The 21,000-nt window shown below is 45.4% G+C and overlaps 1 protein-coding gene across 4 annotated transcripts in view; it reads left to right on the top strand.

Moving 5' to 3' along the window:
* The first annotated feature begins 1,059 nt into the window (after nt 1–1,059).
* Nucleotides 1,060–21,000, top strand: part of ahr1a (aryl hydrocarbon receptor 1a) — a 36,514-nt gene continuing 16,573 nt past the window's right edge. For 3 of the 4 annotated variants that reach the window (XM_038995128.1, XM_038995126.1, XM_038995125.1), the window contains exons 1-4: nt 1,060–1,563; nt 1,981–2,165; nt 13,616–13,707; nt 16,466–16,555. In XM_038995128.1, coding sequence (XP_038851056.1) covers nt 1,526–1,563; nt 1,981–2,165; nt 13,616–13,707; nt 16,466–16,555 — 405 coding nt within the window. In that variant the 5' untranslated portion in view covers nt 1,060–1,525. Of the gene's footprint in view, nt 1,564–1,980; nt 2,166–13,615; nt 13,708–16,465; nt 16,556–18,490; nt 19,815–21,000 lie in introns of those variants that run through there. The other variant, XM_038995129.1, reaches the window with a different exon arrangement.

Here is a 21,000-nt window from a genome sequence, read left to right as displayed (position 1 = left end):
TGTACTGTATTTACCATGCTTTCCATATATGGAATGGGGTGTCCAAATACTGTACATTGACGTGGAATACTGAATACAAATTGACTTGGGGGCTGGGTCAATTCCTCCAAAAATGACTTCACAATTGTGTTAGGTAGTTGGGTCAAAGTCATGAGATCTTGGTGCACACATACAATATTCTGTCGATTCTCAAATCTGTAGTCTGATCTAATCCTGTCAAATTGTGGAGTCCAACGTATATTTCTCCGTGTCAGAAAAACTGTTCATGGCTGTCCATCCTGTCAGGCTTGGAATGCTGTTTACATTCCAAATGTTGACATTTCGGGAGACACACATCACTTTTTGATGAATCTGAGATGGAAAAATCCCTAATCCCTTTTATTCAAAGCAAATGGAAAATGTAAACGGCATTCCAAGTAATGTGGCAGATTAGGAGATAAAGAGCTTTGCTATCAGAGCCTGAAATAACAAGTAACTTGAATACAGTAATTCCCAAGTCATTTACCCTGAATAGAGATCATCACCCTCCACCAAAACTGCTTCTGTATACACACTTCTTCCTAATAACGCTCTTCATTTAACTGGTGAGGTGTCAGTCTGCAGTACGTTCACAAACTATGACCTATTTTGCTTTGCTGACCCCAAAATACAGAAGGCTGTTTTAAAAATCTAAGAGTTGATATAAGGATACATACATTTACATAATTTAGCAGACGCTCTTATGCAAAGAAATTTACAGTAGTAAGTGCATGGGACTCGAACCCACAACCCTGGCGTTGCAAACACCATGCTCTACCAATTGACTCACACGGGACCTCATATAATACAGTATATTAAATCTACTTGAATTATTCATGTGTTCTACAATTGCAGTAGCTACAGTAATGAACTTTCAATTGGTTTTTAAGACGTCCCATCCATCTCGTCTAGACCCAGACCTTTGAAGGGTGTAAATAACACAATGGTAGTCACTTTGCGATTGGCTGGGATAAGCGTGTGCGTACCCGGTGGGCGGAGCTGAAGGGGGTGTGAAAGAAATGACCACAAATGTCAAATTTCTGCAGTGTGCATGACGTTTGTTGTAGCCATGAAATGCTCGTGTGGCTAATGTTCGGCGAATATATTCCGATTTGATTTATGGTCCATCCGCGTTTGGCAAGGAAGCTCGCACGGCATTGACGGCTCAGTGTTGGCAATTGATCATCCTTTTCTTCTTCGAACTTGTCCGCTTTCTCTAGCTAAATTAGGTTGTTAATATATGTAGCAAACATTTCTTGCCTTTTGCCTAATAATGCAGGTATGCATTTAACTGGCTATATCGTTTTGTAGCATGCTTGAAAATGCATCTTACTGAGTAATCGACCATGTTTTGGTTTGATTGTCAGCTAGCTAACATGATACGTGTTATTTAGCTAGCCTAGTAGAAGCAGGGATTTGACTGCGTACCCTGTCCCGTCAGCTAGCTAGCTGTCTTTCTAGTGCGCTTGGCATTCCATAGTACACATTGGGAATAAATAGCACCAACATGTATGCAAGTCGCAAGAGGAAAAAGCCCCAGAGAAGGTACAGTCACGATAGATAACTGATCGCCGCTACAACAGCATAGCCAGCTAGTTAGGGGTTGTAGACAAAGTTATGTCACTACTAGTCTAGTGCATGTTTAGTATGCCACATCAGTGTACAGAATTAGGATGCCTTGTGAGTGACAGTTCAATTGTAGTACTGTTGTTATATTCATGGTATAGGGTTGACTGACAGACTCCCTAGTCTGATTTGTATGAGGTCTGAATGAGGTACAGAAAGAACCATGTTTCAACCTCGGACAATGATACTTCTTTATGATATTTCTTTCTGTGGACTCCATGAGTTGCATTCATTAACACTTTCGTAAACATACAGTATCTACCATTTAGGCTACATAACAAGACCGAGGAATATCATCATATGAGACATTGATGGCAGACATTCTCCTCCTCGTAGTGTGAAGCCACCTCCAGAAGGAGCCAAATCAAACCCTTCCAAGAGGCACCGGGAACGCCTGAATGGGGAGTTGGACAGGCTGGCCAGTCTGCTTCCTTACCCCCAGGATGTCATCTCCAAGCTGGACAAACTGACCATCCTCAGGCTTTGTGTCAGCTACCTGCGTGCCAAGAGCTTTTTCAATGGTAAGGCATGATCATAACGCACCCTATTGTCCATATTTAGGGTTGGATTATGTTAAGATATTATCGCTATGGATCTGACTACTGTCTGATTTATTTTTATTTTTGAACCTTTATTTAACTAGGCAAGTCAGTTAAGAACAAATTCTTATTTACGATGACGGCCTAGGAACAGTGGGTTAACTGCCTTTTTCAGGGGCAGAACGACATTTTTACCTTGTCAGCTCAGGGATTCGATCTAGCAACTGGCCGAACGCTCTAACCACTAGGCTACCTGCTGCCCTGATCAACTATATCAGTCACTATCTACTACTGAGGTGTCTGGGAGGCAGTGGCTAGATCTCTCGCTCTCTCTCAAGAAAGGGAGGACTTTCTTAAATAACAGGATGCCAGCAGGGTGTGTGAAATCCTGTGGAAAGTAGAATATAAATGTGTAATCTTGTGATCTGTCTTAGCGGAAGCCTTAGCAGTGCTGCAACAATAGATCGTTTTCTAGCATTAATCACATTATTGAAAAGGGTTCTGAGGGATCTGCCAAGGGAAACCTGTGACCACATCCTCCCCCTTGCAAGACATTATGTTTGCATCTCAAATGGCACCCTATTCGGGTCAAAAGTAGTGAACTATATAGGGTAAAAGGTGCTGTTTGGGATGCAGACTAGGCTGTTTGGACTCTAAGAAAGTAGGGCTGTGACGATACCAGTATTGCAATATTTTTTCCATGGCAAAAATGGAACCTCGAAGCAAACTCTTTGTTCCTTTTAAAACGTGCTGTATGTAAAGTATTGTGACTCTGGATGACAACATAATGATGTTTGTTTCCAACATTAAGGCTGTTTTCCTAAAAGTTAAATCTGCTTTATGTTTTGTTTCCTTGCCATGATACTAACGAGTATTGAGATACTGGTATCGTCCCGGTCCTAGTATCCATCCTCGGGACCCGCACTCGCTGTTAAAAACAAACTGAAATATCAAATTTACATAATTATTCAGACGTTTGTATTTTGTTGAAGCACCTTTGGCATCCATTATAGCCTCTAGTCTTGATTGGCACACCGATATTTGGGGAGTTTCACCCATTCTTCTCTGTAGATTCTCTCAAGCTCTGTCAGGTTGGATGGGTAGCGTCGCTGCACAGCTATTTTCAAGTCTTGCCAGAGATGTTTGATCGTGTTCAATTCCGGGCTCTGGCTGGGCCACTCAAGGACATTCAGAGACTTGTCCCGAAGCCACTCCTGCGTTGTCTTGGCTGTGTGCTTAGGGTTGTTGTCCTGTTGGAAGGTGAACCTTCACCCCAGTCTGAGGTCCTGAGCGCTCTGGAGCAGGTTTTCATCAAGGATCTCTCTATACTTTGCTCCATTCATCTTTCCCTCAATTCTGACTAGTCTCCCAGTCCCTGCCGCTGAAAAACATCCCCACAGCATGATGCTGCCACCATGCTTCACCGTAGGGATGGTGCCAGGTTTCCTCCAGATGTGACGCTTGGCATTCAGGCCAGAGATTTCAATCTTGGTTTCATCAGACCAGAGAATCTTGTTTCAAATGGTCTGAGAGTCTTTAGGTGCGGTATACGGGGTATTTGGAAATAGCCACGGGATGGTTTTTCAAAACCGCCAATACAGCTTACACTATTTATTTGAAGTGTTTCAAAACATTTAAATATTTGAAGCAAATGTTCTTTATTAAATACCTGCAGTCAACTTGTGCAATACCTTAGGAGATGAAGCAGATTGCGTTCTTCATTTCACCTGTCACATTATTGTACATTATGAAGCTTACCGTAGTTCCCCAGAACAGTTGAGCCGGTCACGTGTTTGTTTGGAAATAGCACAACGGGAGAACGCGGGAGCAGGTGAGTCCAGCTGTGTATTGACATGAACCTGTTTTATATTGAAAGTCAATAGAGTGATCAGGGACGTGCAACTATAGCGTTCCTTCACAGGAAATACATTAGTGCAACACATTTAGCAGAAAATAGCTTCATTTCCATCAGATGGCAGCAGAAGTGCAACCAAGTACATGAGCTTTCAATGAAAAAGCAAGGTATTTTTTGCGAAAACTATGCATAGCCATCAATTTCTACTCTTTATCATATAAAGAATGTAGCCAGCTAAATTTCCTAAAGTTCTGTTTTAAAGTTAATCTTGCATTTTAATAGTGAAAAATGGCTGGCTACACTGAGAAAAGCTCAGTAGCTCCATATCAGTCAGAGCGCTGTCTGCTGATAGAATGATGGAGAACAGTAGCTACACATCAGCCAGAGAGCTGTCTGCTGATAGAATGATGGAGAACAGTAGCTACACGTCAGTCAGAGCGCTGTCTGCTGATAGAATGATGGAGAACAGTAGCTACACGTCAGTCAGAGCGCTGTCTGCTGATAGAATGATGGAGAACAGTAGCTCCACATCAGTCAGAGCGCTGTCTGCTGATAGAATGATGGAGAACAGTAGCTACACATCAGTCAGAGCGCTGTCTGCTGATAGAATGATGGAGAACAGTAGCTACACGTCAGTCAGAGCGCTGTCTGCTGATAGAATGATGGAGAACAGTAGCTACACATCAGTCAGAGCGCTGTCTGCTGATAGAATGATGGAGAACAGTAGCTACACCTCAGTCAGAGCGCTGTCTGCTGATAGAATGATGGAGAACAGTAGCTACACGTCAGTCAGAGCGCTGTCTGCTGATAGAATGATGGAGAACAGTAGCTACACATCAGTCAGAGTGCTGTCTGCTGATAGAATGATGGAGAACAGTAGCTCCACATCAGAGCGCCGTCTGCTGATAGAATGATGGAGAACAGTAGCTCCACATCAGTCAGAGCGCTGTCTGCTGATAGAATGATGGAGAACAGTAGCTCCACATCAGTCAGAGCGCTGTCTGCTGATAGAATGATGGAGAACAGTAGCTACACATCAGTCAGAGCGCTGTCTGCTGATAGAATGATGGAGAACAGTAGCTCCACATCAGTCAGAGCGCTGATAGAATGATGGAGAACAGTAGCTCCACATCAGTCAGAGCGCTGTCTGCTGATAGAATGATGGAGAACAGTAGCTCCACATCAGAGCGCCGTCTGCTGATAGAATGATGGAGAACAGTAGCTCCACATCAGCCAGAGCGCTGTCTGCTGATAGAATGATGGAGAACAGTAGCTACACGTCAGTCAGAGCTCTGTCTGCTGATAGAATGATGTAGAACAGTAGCTACACATCAGTCAGAGCGCTGATAGAATGATGGAGAACAGTAGCTACACGTCAGTCAGAGCGCTGTCTGCTGATAGAATGATGGAGAACAGTAGCTACACGTCAGTCAGAGCGCTGTCTGCTGATAGAATGATGGAGAACAGTAGCTACACGTCAGTCAGAGCGCTGTCTGCTGATAGAATGATGAACAGTAGCTACACATCAGTCAGAGCGCTGATAGAATGATGGAGAACAGTAGCTACACATCAGTCAGAGCGCTGTCTGCTGATAGAATGATGGAGAACAGTAGCTACACATCAGTCAGAGCGCTGTCTGCTGATAGAATGATGGAGAACAGTAGCTACACGTCAGTCAGAGTGCTGTCTGCTGATAGAATGATGGAGAACAGTAGCTACATGTCAGTCAGAGCGCTGTCTGCTGATAGAATGATGGAGGACAGTAGCTACACATCAGTCAGAGCGCTGTCTACTGATAGAATGATGGAGAACAGTAGCTCCACATCAGTCAGAGCGCTGTCTGCTGATAGAATGATGGAGAACAGTAGCTCCACGTCAGTCAGAGCGCTGTCTGCTGATAGAATGATGGAGAACAGTAGCTCCATATCAGTCAGAGCGCTGTCTGCTGATAGAATGCCCATTCCTGAATTATCATCTGAGTGGAGAAGTGCAACTGAAGCACGAAATTAGTCTAATGCAGAGCAGAAATTGCAATAAGATCCATTTTACATCTGCATTTACAGAACGTGGGAAGATCTTAAGAGTTTTCAGAATTCTGCGTAAACGTGACCCCGAAGTTTAACTTGCTACTTAATCTAAGCGGCTGAATTAATAAGGTGATGGGTCATATTGTTTTAGCTTTCTGCCGTGTTTGAGAAGTCAAAGCCCTTTGGATGAGTTATTTGTACAGCTGGCACTGCTATCTTTTCATTTCCTTGTGTTTTTTTCTCCTACGTTCTCAGCCGTCTCCTCCTTCCCCCTATTCTCCGAGCAGAGCAGGCTGGTCCGTTGCCCTAGCGACTCCAGACTCCACACAGACACAGCATGTAGCCTACACATGCTGCTCCAGAGCCTGTACTGTTCTTCCTTCAGACAAGCATGTGTCAAAACTTTGTTCATTTGCACAATGTCTCTCATTCACATTCACTTGGAAATGTCATTCGGTAGCGCCTACCTATGTATGTGTAACTTTGAGATGGAGTGCCTGTCTTTGCAATTCGTTTATTTTCATTTGCACTCATTAGAATATTTAGCTAGCAGCCTCCATTGAAATGTGTGTGCTAATTTTGGTGGCATTTTGTTAATGGGCGCCTGTTTTTTTTGTTTTTTTGCCGCCTCCTTGTGTACTAATACGCCTGTAATACTGTATATCCCTGTATGCGAGAAGGACTGTATGACGATATGAATGTCTTGATGCTGCCCAACCCTAAAATGTTCCTTCTTGACAAGAAGACATAATAAAGGGTAAGAATACAAACAAAGTAAACGGCTCAGTAGAATAGAATACCTTTTTTTCTAAGTATAATACAGGAAAGCACAATTTATAGTCCAATATTTAGACATGCATCAGGGATGGGGGGGCAAGTGTTTTAAATTGTGCATTCAATCCAACATTTGCACAACCACAAAATAAAGCAAGGAAGCTGAAAAATTTAGACTGATTTTAATGTATTTCTTAGAACTTGTAGGCTAGCTGTCTGAGATGTAAACATTTAGCCTCAATTTTTGCAAGATCTTCCCTTGGGGAGCCCTTCATATTTTGAGTGACTCAACAATTCAATTAGCTCGACTTGCATGAGGAAAAAGCCAGCAGAATAAAATGTTCTACTCTTATTTAGTTTCCTGAGACCTGCTAGCAGCCAGGATTCCTGGCCTTTATGTTGTGTTGCTGCTGCTGCTGTGGTGCTTTGTGTCATCGGCAGAGTTCCTAGACTCCCGAGGGGAGAGGGGGCGTGTTTGCCTGAGTAATCTATATTAGAACAGACTTGTTGAACTCTTGACCCCTCAGACTCCTGAGGGGAGAGGGGGCGTGTTTGCCTGAGTAATCTATATTAGAACAGACTTGTTGAACTCTTGACTCCTCAGACTCCTGAGGAGGGTTATAAAACAGTGGTCTCCTGCATCCCAAATGGCACTTTATTCCCTGTTTAGTGCACTACGTTTGTCAAGGGTATGGGCTCTGGTCAAAAGTAGGTCACTATATAGGGAATAGGATGCCATTTGGTGTGCAGTGTTTGATAGTCTGTAGTATGAGCCAACAACTAAACTTTGACTTGTTTAGATGAGTGAGAAGCGTTGACTCGGCTCTGATAAGGGGATGGGTGTAGGTTGATGTGAACCAGAGGTGGAGGGGGATTCTTTTGGCCATCGTATGAGAATACAACAAGATTGTGGACAGGTCGTCGTTGTAAATAAGAATACATTCTTAAATGACTTACCTGTATGAATAAAGGGGGGGAAATAATTGTGGTTGCAGACTTCCTGAGTTATTCTAGTGGATGGGACTGCCTGAGAGAGGATGTCATTCTACTGCGGGGATGGGACTGCCTGAGAGAGGATGTCATTCTACTGCGGGGATGGGACTGCCTGAGAGAGGATGTCATTCTACTGCGTGGATGGGACTGCCTGAGAGAGGATGTCATTCTACTGCGTGGATGGGACTGCCTGAGAGAGGATGTCATTCTACTGCGGGGATGGGACTGCCTGAGAGAGGATGTCATTCTACTGCGGGGATGGGACTGCCTGAGAGAGGATGTCATTCTACTGCGGGGATGGGACTGCCTGAGAGAGGATGTCATTCTACTGCGGGGATGGGACTGCCTGAGAGAGGATGTCATTCTACTGCGGGGATGGGACTGCCTGAGAGAGGATGTCATTCTACTGCGGGGATGGGACTGCCTGAGAGAGGATGTCATTCTACTGCGGGGATGGGACTGCCTGAGAGAGGATGTCATTCTACTGCGGGGATGGGACTGCCTGAGAGAGGATGTCATTCTACTGCGGGGATGGGACTGCCTGAGAGAGGATGTCATTCTACTGCGGGGATGGGACTGCCTGAGAGAGGATGTCATTCTACTGCGGGGATGGGACTGCCTGAGAGAGGATGTCATTCTACTGCGGGGATGGGACTGCCTGAGAGAGGATGTCATTCTACTGCGGGGATGGGACTGCCTGAGAGAGGATGTCATTCTACTGCGGGGATGGGACTGCCTGAGAGAGGATGTCATTCTACTGCGGGGATGGGACTGCCTGAGAGAGGATGTCATTCTACTGCGGGGATGGGACTGCCTGAGAGAGGATGTCATTCTACTGCGGGGATGGGACTGCCTGAGAGAGGATGTCATTCTACTGCGGGGATGGGACTGCCTGAGAGAGGATGTCATTCTACTGCGGGGATGGGACTGCCTGAGAGAGGATGTCATTCTACTGCGGGGATGGGACTGCCTGAGAGAGGATGTCATTCTACTGCGGGGATGGGACTGCCTGAGAGAGGATGTCATTCTACTGCGGGGATGGGACTGCCTGAGAGAGGATGTCATTCTACTGCGTGGATGGGACTGCCTGAGAGAGGATGTCATTCTACTGCGGGGATGGGACTGCCTGAGAGAGGATGTCATTCTACTGCGTGGATGGGACTGCCTGAGAGAGGATGTCATTCTACTGCGGGGATGGGACTGCCTGAGAGAGGATGTCATTCTACTGCGGGGATGGGACTGCCTGAGAGAGGATGTCATTCTACTGCGGGGATGGGACTGCCTGAGAGAGGATGTCATTCTACTGCGGGGATGGGACTGCCTGAGAGAGGATGTCATTCTACTGCGGGGATGGGACTGCCTGAGAGAGGATGTCATTCTACTGCGGGGATGGGACTGCCTGAGAGAGGATGTCATTCTACTGCGTGGATGGGACTGCCTGAGAGAGGATGTCATTCTACTGCGGGGATGGGACTGCCTGAGAGAGGATGTCATTCTACTGCGGGGATGGGACTGCCTGAGAGAGGATGTCATTCTACTGCGTGGATGGGACTGCCTGAGAGAGGATGTCATTCTACTGCGGGGATGGGACTGCCTGAGAGAGGATGTCATTCTACTGCGGGGATGGGACTGCCTGAGAGAGGATGTCATTCTACTGCGGGGATGGGACTGCCTGAGAGAGGATGTCATTCTACTGCGGGGATGGGACTGCCTGAGAGAGGATGTCATTCTACTGCGGGGATGGGACTGCCTGAGAGAGGATGTCATTCTACTGCGGGGATGGGACTGCCTGAGAGAGGATGTCATTCTACTGCGGGGATGGGACTGCCTGAGAGAGGATGTCATTCTACTGCGGGGATGGGACTGCCTGAGAGAGGATGTCATTCTACTGCGTGGATGGGACTGCCTGAGAGAGGATGTCATTCTACTGCGGGGATGGGACTGCCTGAGAGAGGATGTCATTCTACTGCGTGGATGGGACTGCCTGAGAGAGGATGTCATTCTACTGCGGGGATGGGACTGCCTGAGAGAGGATGTCATTCTACTGCGGGGATGGGACTGCCTGAGAGAGGATGTCATTCTACTGCGGGGATGGGACTGCCTGAGAGAGGATGTCATTCTACTGCGGGGATGGGACTGCCTGAGAGAGGATGTCATTCTACTGCGGGGATGGGACTGCCTGAGAGAGGATGTCATTCTACTGCGGGGATGGGACTGCCTGAGAGAGGATGTCATTCTACTGCGTGGATGGGACTGCCTGAGAGAGGATGTCATTCTACTGCGGGGATGGGACTGCCTGAGAGAGGATGTCATTCTACTGCGGGGATGGGACTGCCTGAGAGAGGATGTCATTCTACTGCGTGGATGGGACTGCCTGAGAGAGGATGTCATTCTACTGCGGGGATGGGACTGCCTGAGAGAGGATGTCATTCTACTGCGGGGATGGGACTGCCTGAGAGAGGATGTCATTCTACTGCGTGGATGGGACTGCCTGAGAGAGGATGTCATTCTACTGCGGGGATGGGACTGCCTGAGAGAGGATGTCATTCTACTGCGTGGATGGGACTGCCTGAGAGAGGATGTCATTCTACTGCGGGGATGGGACTGCCTGAGAGAGGATGTCATTCTACTGCGGGGATGGGACTGCCTGAGAGAGGATGTCATTCTACTGCGGGGATGGGACTGCCTGAGAGAGGATGTCATTCTACTGCGGGGATGGGACTGCCTGAGAGAGGATGTCATTCTACTGCGGGGATGGGACTGCCTGAGAGAGGATGTCATTCTACTGCGGGGATGGGACTGCCTGAGAGAGGATGTCATTCTACTGCGTGGATGGGACTGCCTGAGAGAGGATGTCATTCTACTGCGGGGATGGGACTGCCTGAGAGAGGATGTCATTCTACTGCGGGGATGGGACTGCCTGAGAGAGGATGTCATTCTACTGCGTGGATGGGACTGCCTGAGAGAGGATGTCATTCTACTGCGGGGATGGGACTGCCTGAGAGAGGATGTCATTCTACTGCGGGGATGGGACTGCCTGAGAGAGGATGTCATTCTACTGCGGGGATGGGACTGCCTGAGAGAGGATGTCATTCTACTGCGGGGATGGGACTGCCTGAGAGAGGATGTCATTCTACTGCGTGGATGGGACTGCCTGAGAGAGGATGTCATTCTACTGCGGGGATGGGACTGCCTGAGAGAGGATGTCATTCTACTGCGGGGATGGGACTGCCTGAGAGAGGATGTCATTCTACTGCGTGGATGGGACTGCCTGAGAGAGGATGTCATTCTACTGCGGGGATGGGACTGCCTGAGAGAGGATGTCATTCTACTGCGGGGATGGGACTGCCTGAGAGAGGATGTCATTCTACTGCGGGGATGGGACTGCCTGAGAGAGGATGTCATTCTACTGCGTGGATGGGACTGCCTGAGAGAGGATGTCATTCTACTGCGTGGATGGGACTGCCTGAGAGAGGATGTCATTCTACTGCGGGGATGGGACTGCCTGAGAGAGGATGTCATTCTACTGCGTGGATGGGACTGCCTGAGAGAGGATGTCATTCTACTGCGGGGATGGGACTGCCTGAGAGAGGATGTCATTCTACTGCGGGGATGGGACTGCCTGAGAGAGGATGTCATTCTACTGCGGGGATGGGACTGCCTGAGAGAGGATGTCATTCTACTGCGGGGATGGGACTGCCTGAGAGAGGATGTCATTCTACTGCGGGGATGGGACTGCCTGAGAGAGGATGTCATTCTACTGCGGGGATGGGACTGCCTGAGAGAGGATGTCATTCTACTGCGTGGATGGGACTGCCTGAGAGAGGATGTCATTCTACTGCGGGGATGGGACTGCCTGAGAGAGGATGTCATTCTACTGCGGGGATGGGACTGCCTGAGAGAGGATGTCATTCTACTGCGGGGATGGGACTGCCTGAGAGAGGATGTCATTCTACTGCGGGGATGGGACTGCCTGAGAGAGGATGTCATTCTACTGCGGGGATGGGACTGCCTGAGAGAGGATGTCATTCTACTGCGGGGATGGGACTGCCTGAGAGAGGATGTCATTCTACTGCGTGGATGGGACTGCCTGAGAGAGGATGTCATTCTACTGCGGGGATGGGACTGCCTGAGAGAGGATGTCATTCTACTGCGGGGATGGGACTGCCTGAGAGAGGATGTCATTCTACTGCGGGGATGGGACTGCCTGAGAGAGGATGTCATTCTACTGCGGGGATGGGACTGCCTGAGAGAGGATGTCATTCTACTGCGGGGATGGGACTGCCTGAGAGAGGATGTTATTCTAGTGCGTGGATGGGACTGCCTGAGAGAGGATGTCATTCTACTGCGGGGATGGGACTGCCTGAGAGAGGATGTCATTCTAGTGCGTGGATGGGACTGCCTGAGAGAGGATGTCATTCTACTGCGTGGATGGGACTGCCTGAGAGAGGATGTCATTCTAGTGCGTGGATGGGACTGCCTGAGAGAGGATGTCATTCTACTGCGTGGATGGGACTGCCTGAGAGAGGATGTCATTCTACTGCGGGGATGGGACTGCCTGAGAGAGGATGTCATTCTACTGCGGGGATGGGACTGCCTGAGAGAGGATGTCATTCTACTGCGGGGATGGGACTGCCTGAGAGAGGATGTCATTCTACTGCGGGGATGGGACTGCCTGAGAGAGGATGTCATTCTACTGCGGGGATGGGACTGCCTGAGAGAGGATGTCATTCTACTGCGGGGATGGGACTGCCTGAGAGAGGATGTCATTCTAGTGCGTGGATGGGACTGCCTGAGAGAGGATGTCATTCTACTGCGGGGATGGGACTGCCTGAGAGAGGATGTCATTCTAGTGCGTGGATGGGACTGCCTGAGAGAGGATGTCATTCTACTGCGTGGATGGGACTGCCTGAGAGAGGATGTCATTCTAGTGCGTGGATGGGACTGCCTGAGAGAGGATGTCATTCTACTGCGTGGATGGGACTGCCTGAGAGAGGATGTCATTCTACTGCGGGGATGGGACTGCCTGAGAGAGGATGTCATTCTACTGCGGGGATGGGACTGCCTGAGAGAGGATGTCATTCTACTGCGGGGATGGGACTGCCTGAGAGAGGATGTCATTCTACTGCGGGGATGGGACTGCCTGAGAGAGGATGTCATTCTACTGCGGGGATGGGACTGCCTGAGAGAGGATGTCATTCTACTGCGGGGATGGGCAAGTCCTCGGGGGCCTGATTGGTGTCACACGTTTACTCCAGCCTCAGCTAACACACCTGACTTCAATAATCAACTAATCATGATCATCAGTTTAAAATGTAATTAGTTTAATCAGCTGTGTTTGCTAGACGGGGAGAAAGTGTGACACCACTCTGGCCCCTGAGGACTTTGAGTTTCCTATCCACGTTCTACTGGCACAACTCTCCTACTGTAGCTAGGCTATAGGGCCCGACCAGCACAGTTAGGGTCTGTTCTCTTAATCACACTGAATCATAAGGCATCACACTGCACAATCTATCTGAAGATGATTTGCCCGTTGCCTAGCCTATATGGCTACCACAGTACACACAAATAGAATAACATCATTTTTGTTGATTTAAAATGCCCATCAAATTCTCTTCCACAGGAGAAAATAGTACCATTAGCGGTGTACACATTCGGCCTCTATTGTGAATGGGTCTCTGTCTGTAGTGATGCACTGTAACTGGTTCCTCTGCAGTCCTTCAGTGTGTGGTGGAAATCCTCTATGGTACAGTAACCTTGATCTTGATTGTATTGTGTTGCAGTGACCCGACAATCCACAGCCTCCCAGCGCCCAGAGTGTAATGTTCTGAAGAAGCAAGACCTTCACGTTCCAGAGGGAGAGCTGTTACTACAGGTTAGTGGGGTCTATTCAGTAGGCACCCTGTCTGTTACTACAGGTTAGTGGGGTGTATTCAGTAGCCACCCTGTCTGTTACTACAGGTTAGTGGGGTCTATTCAGTAGCCACCCTGTCTGTTACTACAGGTTAGTGGGGTCTATTCAGTAGCCACCCTGTCTGTTACTACAGGTTAGTGGGGTGTATTCAGTAGCCACCCTGTCTGTTACTACAGGTTAGTGGGGTGTATTCAGTAGCCACCCTGTCTGTTACTACAGGTTAGTGGGGTCTATTCAGTAGCCACCCTGTCTGTTACTACAGGTTAGTGGGGTCTATTCAGTAGCCACCCTGTCTGTTACTACAGGTTAGTGGGGTCTATTCAGTAGCCACCCTGTCTGTTACTACAGGTTAGTGGGGTCTATTCAGTAGCCACCCTGTCTGTTACTACAGGTTAGTGGGGTCTATTCAGTAGCCACCCTGTCTGTTACTACAGGTTAGTGGGGTCTATTCAGTAACCCTGTCTGTTACCATAGCACTCCAGGGCCTGTATTCATGGTAAAATAAGTACTTTATTAATCCCACAAAGGGCCTGTATTCATTGTAAAATAAGTACTTTATTAATCCCACAAAGGTCCTGTATTCATTGTAAAATAATAACTGTATTAATCCCACAAAGAGCCTGTATTCATGATAAGGTAAGTACTTTATTCATCCCATACAGGGTACATTTGATTTCACCAGCCAATACATACCCTAATAAAACACAACAAAGGACAAACCGATATTAAAAGCAGCAAATCTTTTTGTCGTCTCTAGAGTAGGAGTGCTGATCTAGGATCAGTTTGTCCTTTTTTAGATCTTAATGAATAAGATTACATTAACAGGACGGACCTGATCCTAGATCAGCACTCCGACTGTGAGACGCTTTGTGAATACGGGCCGTCCACTAGCCCCTTTTCCTTCTTTTTTTTTTACCATGGAGAGTTGTTGGTTTGAGATGAAGTGCAGTTGAACCACACCATGCAGGGCCTGTGGCCTGTTAGCTTTTCCTGTCCAAATAATTACACAGTTAATCATATACTGCTGCCGGTCTGATCCTTGAACTGTCTGATCTTTGAACTGACTACATGGAATAGGGTAGATACAAACACAATGGTTGCTTCCCAAATGGAACCCTATTCCCTGTATAGTGCACTACTTTTGACCAAAAGCACCCTATTCCTTAAAACAATTTTAAAAAATGTGATTTTATTTTTTCAAACAATACAAAACATACACATATAAACGACATCACACAAACATCGACTATATCAGAGACCCACACCCCCCCATCTCCATTAACTATATCACACCTGCCGAGACAGACCCACACACCCCCATCTCCATTAACTATATCACACCTGCCGAGACAGACCCACACCCCCCCATCTCCATTAACTATATCACACCTGCCGAGACAGACCCACACACCCCCATCTCCATTAACTATATCACACCTGCCGAGACAGACCCACACCCCCCCATCTCCATTAACTATATCACACCTGCCGAGACAGACCCACACACCCCCATCTCCATTAACTATATCACACCTGCCGAGACAGACCCACACACCCCCGTCTCCATTAACTATATCACACCTGCCGAGACAGACCCACACCCCCATCTCCAGCGCCCGCATCACTCTCCGCCACATGGCCTCAAACTGCACCATTTTGTTTCTCTGAGTCGCACACACACTTTCAACATTTAGATAATAAAGAATTTGACCTTTCCATTGTGTTAACAACAGAGGATTGGTTGATTTTGCAGCTTTTAAGTATATATTTTTCAAGATGAAGGACGAGGGTGCAGTGTGAGAACCCATCGGTTATCTCACTGCACCCTCATATGCCATGTTTGAAATATGCAGACAGACGGATTAAAAGTACATTTACATTGTTATTCTTCTGACAGCCAACATTCTAACTCTGCCCATAACTTTTTGACTTTAGAACATTCCCAGAAAGCATGGATTATTGAGTCATACTTTTTGACAAAGTATTGCACTACATAGGGAATAGGGTGCCATTTGGGACACAGACAAAACTCTATAGGCCTTTCAGTTCCTTTGACATTTCGCATTTTGCTGTTTGCTCTTTATAGCTGTAGGCCTACTTCATATGACCACATGTAGTCTAGATGTGTGTAAACATGTATACTAAACACAAATATAAATGCAACAATTTCATAGATTTGACTGAGTTACAGTTCATATAAGGAAATCAGTCAATTGAAATAAATTCATTAGGCCCTAATCTATGGATTTCACATGACTGGACAGGGGTGGAGCCATGGGTAGGCCTGGGATCGTCCAAGTGGGTGGGATTTACTGCCAAATTCTCTAAAATGACGTTGGAGGCAGCTTATGGTAGAGAAATGAACATTCAATGATCTGGCAACAGCTCAAGTGGACATTCCTGCAGTCAGCATGCCAATTACACGCTCCCTCAACTTGATACATCTGTGGCGTTGTGTGACAAAACTGCACCTTTTTAAAGTGGACTTTTATTGTCCCCAGCAGAAGGTGCACCTGTGTAATGATGCTGTTTAATCTGCTTCTTGATATGCCACACTTGTCAGGTGGATGGATTATCTTGGCACAGGAGAAATGCTCACTAACAGGGATGATTTTATTTCAGCTCATGAAACATAGGATCATCACTTTACATGTTGCGTTTATATTTTTGTTCAGTGTATAAAGATATACTAATCAGTTCTGTTCCACTCTCCTCTCAGGTGTTGAATGGCTTTGTTCTGGTCGTCACGGCTGGTGGCACAATCTTCTATGCATCCTCCACCATCCAGGACTACCTGGGCTTTCACCAGGTAAAGGCTCTTTTAACCTCTCTACAACTGGGCTTTCACCAAGTAATGGCCCTATTTTTAGCTTTCTATAAATGTAGTCTGGCTGACACCAGATCTCAAAGTCTTCCTGAGACTGGAATGGCTGCTTTGATGTGTCGGCACGAAGCATCAATAATGAAAGGGTTGTGCCCTCAGACTTCAAGGCGACACCATACGCTGGTTGGATATCCCCATTTCAAATTGAATGAATCATTATCTATTTTTTTTTTTTTACATAGGACCGCCCTTCAGCTTCCAGCCAGCCCTTCCGGGATAAGCAAAAACACACTGTAGCTAGCACAAACCTTCGGAGTTTGGACATTGTTTGCCACTAACATGATGAATAGGGTGCATTAAACATCACACACATTTTCCAAACGTTATAAAAACCCTTCTACATTAAAACGGGTGACATATTAGAGAACTGAAACTTGTTAAACGTTACAATCTTGTGGCTAGCAAGCAGCAACTAACGTTAGCTAGCATAGCTAACGTTAGCTAGCATTGTCCAGCCCATAGAAACCCAGACAGCTAATAACTTTAGCTTGCTGACTATCAACTCGAAATCGGACAGCTAATCAAATGTATGTTTTATTTCAAATTGAACTAATTCGCTAATTATAGGCTGAACATTTCTTTAACCCACTAAAGTTATTAATTTTCCTTCTTGGATGTCCTCGATTTACATAGTAGGGCAATGTGAATCTTACATGCATTCTATCTAGCTAGCTAACTACTACTGTACGACCCATGTTCAGTCCTGGCAAGTTTCCTCCCTGCCTCCTAATTTTGCATGAACGACCCTAAACATGAATAGATTACAAAGATCAGACTACAGCAAGTATGACCAACAAAACCAAAAGAGAGATGAGTCCTCTTTCATCAAGTCAGCCTAGAATGTCTAATGTAACAATTACTACTGTAAAGATAAAACAGAGAGCATGTACAACATTTACTACTGTTAAAAACGAGTGCATGTACAACATTCACTTTATTTGACAGGATGATATAATGCATGAACCAAACATGGAATGGATTTGAAATGTGAAGGTGAAAACTCAGTGAAAATGTAGAGTGAAGGTGTATTTCATTCCTCTCTGTACTCTGGTACAGTGGAACAATTCTTGTTCAGGCTGATTCTGGGGGAAACACACACAGACCAACTGCAATTGGACCATAGAACAAATATGCAAGGTGCATCGTCTAGTATGCACCTGTAATTAAAAAGTGATTCACACCTTATATGTCATCACTTTGTTGATAAGTTCATTTCAGTCAATAATTTGGAATGAAAAGGTCTAGGTAGCCTTGCCAGCCAGTGCATTTGTGGCACACCTCATATGTCAGTTAGTTCTGACTGTGATAAAAAGTAGGCTATAGATTCTTAATTCCCATCCTCATTCAAAATAAATAGTTATTGAAGCACATTTGATTACTATGCTAGTAGTTCTTGCATTAAACAATGTTATGTATGGAGTTTCCATAGTTTAATCCAGTAAAAGTACTTTCTGTAATGCCTCTGTCGTGGAAATTCTACACAGGGTCACCCAAAGTCAATCTTAAATTAATCATTCTTTATTATCAGCACTGGAGAGGTTCCAACCAACTCAATGCATCAAGTACACATGTCGATCAGGAGCTCTTCCGGGACAGTCCCGTTAGTTCTTTTATATACTGCAGACAAGTTATATTTACATGATTTAGCTTATTCATAATGAATTAATCATTAACGTTTGCTTCATTCATGTGACCAACCAATACCTCATGAGGCTTCTTCTCTCTTCTTCTCTCTAGGCTGAGACTTTGAAACTGAGATATCGGGGCGAACTGCCAAATTGCAGATTTGTAGATACTGATATTGAGGATTTGTTCAATCAGTCACTAGCATGAACACAGAAATTGGTTATTAGAAAAGCACAAACATAAAATGCTCCATCACATTCCCTCTTACCAGTCAATCTGTGATAATTATCATTATATTTTAAGGTAAGCATTAGATTATAGCTTCTATCAAAAGTTACTATACTTCTGTTAAAGTAAGGGAAATCCACACATAAAACCAGACACTTCATCATTTAAAACCCTTCAATCTGGGTTATACAATCTAATTAGTATGGTAATACTATCATCATAATAAAGGTTATACTTCTATTAACGGGAGTGAATTTTATATAAAATACACACAGATACACAGCATGTTAAATAACACAATTAGGCAAACTAAGAAAAACATACGCTGCAGCCCTTTTGGGAATTTGGGATCCCCAACTTCCAAACAGGGATTCCAACCAAGTTGCAGGCGTCCACTCTGTGCAGAATTATTCTTAGCAACAGTGGCAGTCATATTAGAAGAGTGATCTGGGACAAAAGTACAACATTCATCGCCAATGAAAGTGCCCCCTTTACCTGCCCAAAGATAGTCAAAAGCCTCTCTGTTTTGCAGAGCCAATTTACACAATTCTTTTAGCATCTACGGTTCTAGAGATCTCCAGAATTTGGTCTAGGGCACGTGCATATTGAATTTCACAGGGAAGAGAGAGCACACATGTTATAACAGTTTCACACCAACCTTGATATGAATGAGATTAGGGCAAGATTATCACAAACTACAATCTAGTGGCTCTCATCACATTTTCTGGTTATAGCTTTGTCTCTAGAAGCCTTTCCAAATCATAATTAGAACTATTGATAAATTATCCAGCACACATTTATAATGACAGTGCCCCCATTGTGTTTCACTTTGGTTCTCTCACTCAAATTTGAAGACCCTCAATTCAGCACACACCTATACAGGCAGAATTTACATTGACACAATATATTCATCTTATATTTCTAGCATTAACTTTTTTCATCACAGCCTTCATTTGTGGTAATGACAGATTATCTCAATGCATTTATAGTCTAAAGTACTATACATTTGCTGTGTGCAGACCTCCACAATCAACCTGATACCCCAAATAAACAATTTAGGATAACCCTAAATTAATTACGGGCACGGTTGACTACCCCCCCCCCCTCCCTCTCGGCACTCATTCTTGTGGCGTTTCAGTTTGTCCTCCCAATGGCACATGTTCAAAATTGATGGCCCTTGGTAATGTCCCGATTTCTCTCACCTGAGCCGCCAATGTTCTTTCCAGTCCATTATGTCTTGTTGGATGCTGTGTACAGGTTGCTGGCTCGGACTCAGGTTTCAGGTGGTGAAGGACCATAGTGAACGCCATTGTCGCCATTACTTCAGCCGGTTAGTGGGGGTGAGATTCACTTTGTTCTCGGCCGAATTATACCTTCTATGCATCTAGATACCATCTGTGGTCACCTTCACCATAACATCGCGAGAGGACAGACCAGAACAACAGTTTAGTTTAGGGCATATCTGATTCTGGAAATCCAGACAAATTATTCACTGTATGACAAATTATTACTACTACCAATATTCTTACATTTTTTTATTTCACCTTTATTTAACCAGGTAGGCCAGTTGAGAACAAGTTCTCATTTACAACTGCGACCTGGCCAAGATAAAGCAAAGCAGTGCGACAAAAACAACACAGTTACACATGGGATAAACAAACGTACAATAACACAATAGAAAAATCTGTATACAGTGTGTGCAGATGAAGTAAGCAGGTAAGGCAATAAATAGGCCAATAGTGGCAAAGTAATTACAATTTAGTAATTTACACTGGAGTGATATATGTGCAGATGAGGATGTGCAAGTAGAAATATAAATGTCTAAGACAAATGTCAAAGAGAATAACAACACAGTTGTTATTCTTATTCTACCCCCCCCAAATTGGCTTATAGTCCCCTATCATCTTGGCGATCTCACCGCAGAGTTACAGGGTCAGGCGATCAGAGTGCTAATCCTTAGGGAGAAATCCCCACCATCTAGCAGGCCCAATCTGGTGAGATTTGTATTGAAGCAAGACAAAAAACAAACACAACAACTGAAATGCACTTATTCATATAAAACTAGAGGTGGGGAAAACTTCAATCCATTTGGAGTAACTGTCAACCATTACCAACATATTTTATTTCTTCTTTCATTTTTACAGGCATTCATGTGAAAATAAATGATTAGCATATTTACCAAAGGACCCCAGGGGACTGGTAATTCCCCCTTTGGACACATGACTCATATCATGATTCATGCACCCCCCCCCCCCCCAAAATGACAACACGGCCTGTTAAATACAAATACAATTAGAATTACAACCTTGATAACTCCACAAGGAAATAATTGTATCCCATAAGGTAATGGTCAAATAGACTAGAGAAAGGTGTCCCTCATTCAGGGGCAGCGCTCTCTCTCTCTCCTTCTCGTGTTCCGAATCTCACACACAGGAATGTTGATAAATTATTAACCTCTTCCTAATTCTCTATTGTTTACGTAGCCCATTTCAATCTCAACCAATGTCTCTAGTCTT

The sequence above is a fragment of the Salvelinus namaycush genome, chromosome 5 (genome assembly GCF_016432855.1).
Source record: "Salvelinus namaycush isolate Seneca chromosome 5, SaNama_1.0, whole genome shotgun sequence".
NCBI lineage: Eukaryota > Metazoa > Chordata > Actinopteri > Salmoniformes > Salmonidae > Salvelinus > Salvelinus namaycush.
Note: the sequence above shows the minus strand (reverse complement) of the source record. Positions and strands in the feature narration are given on the sequence as shown.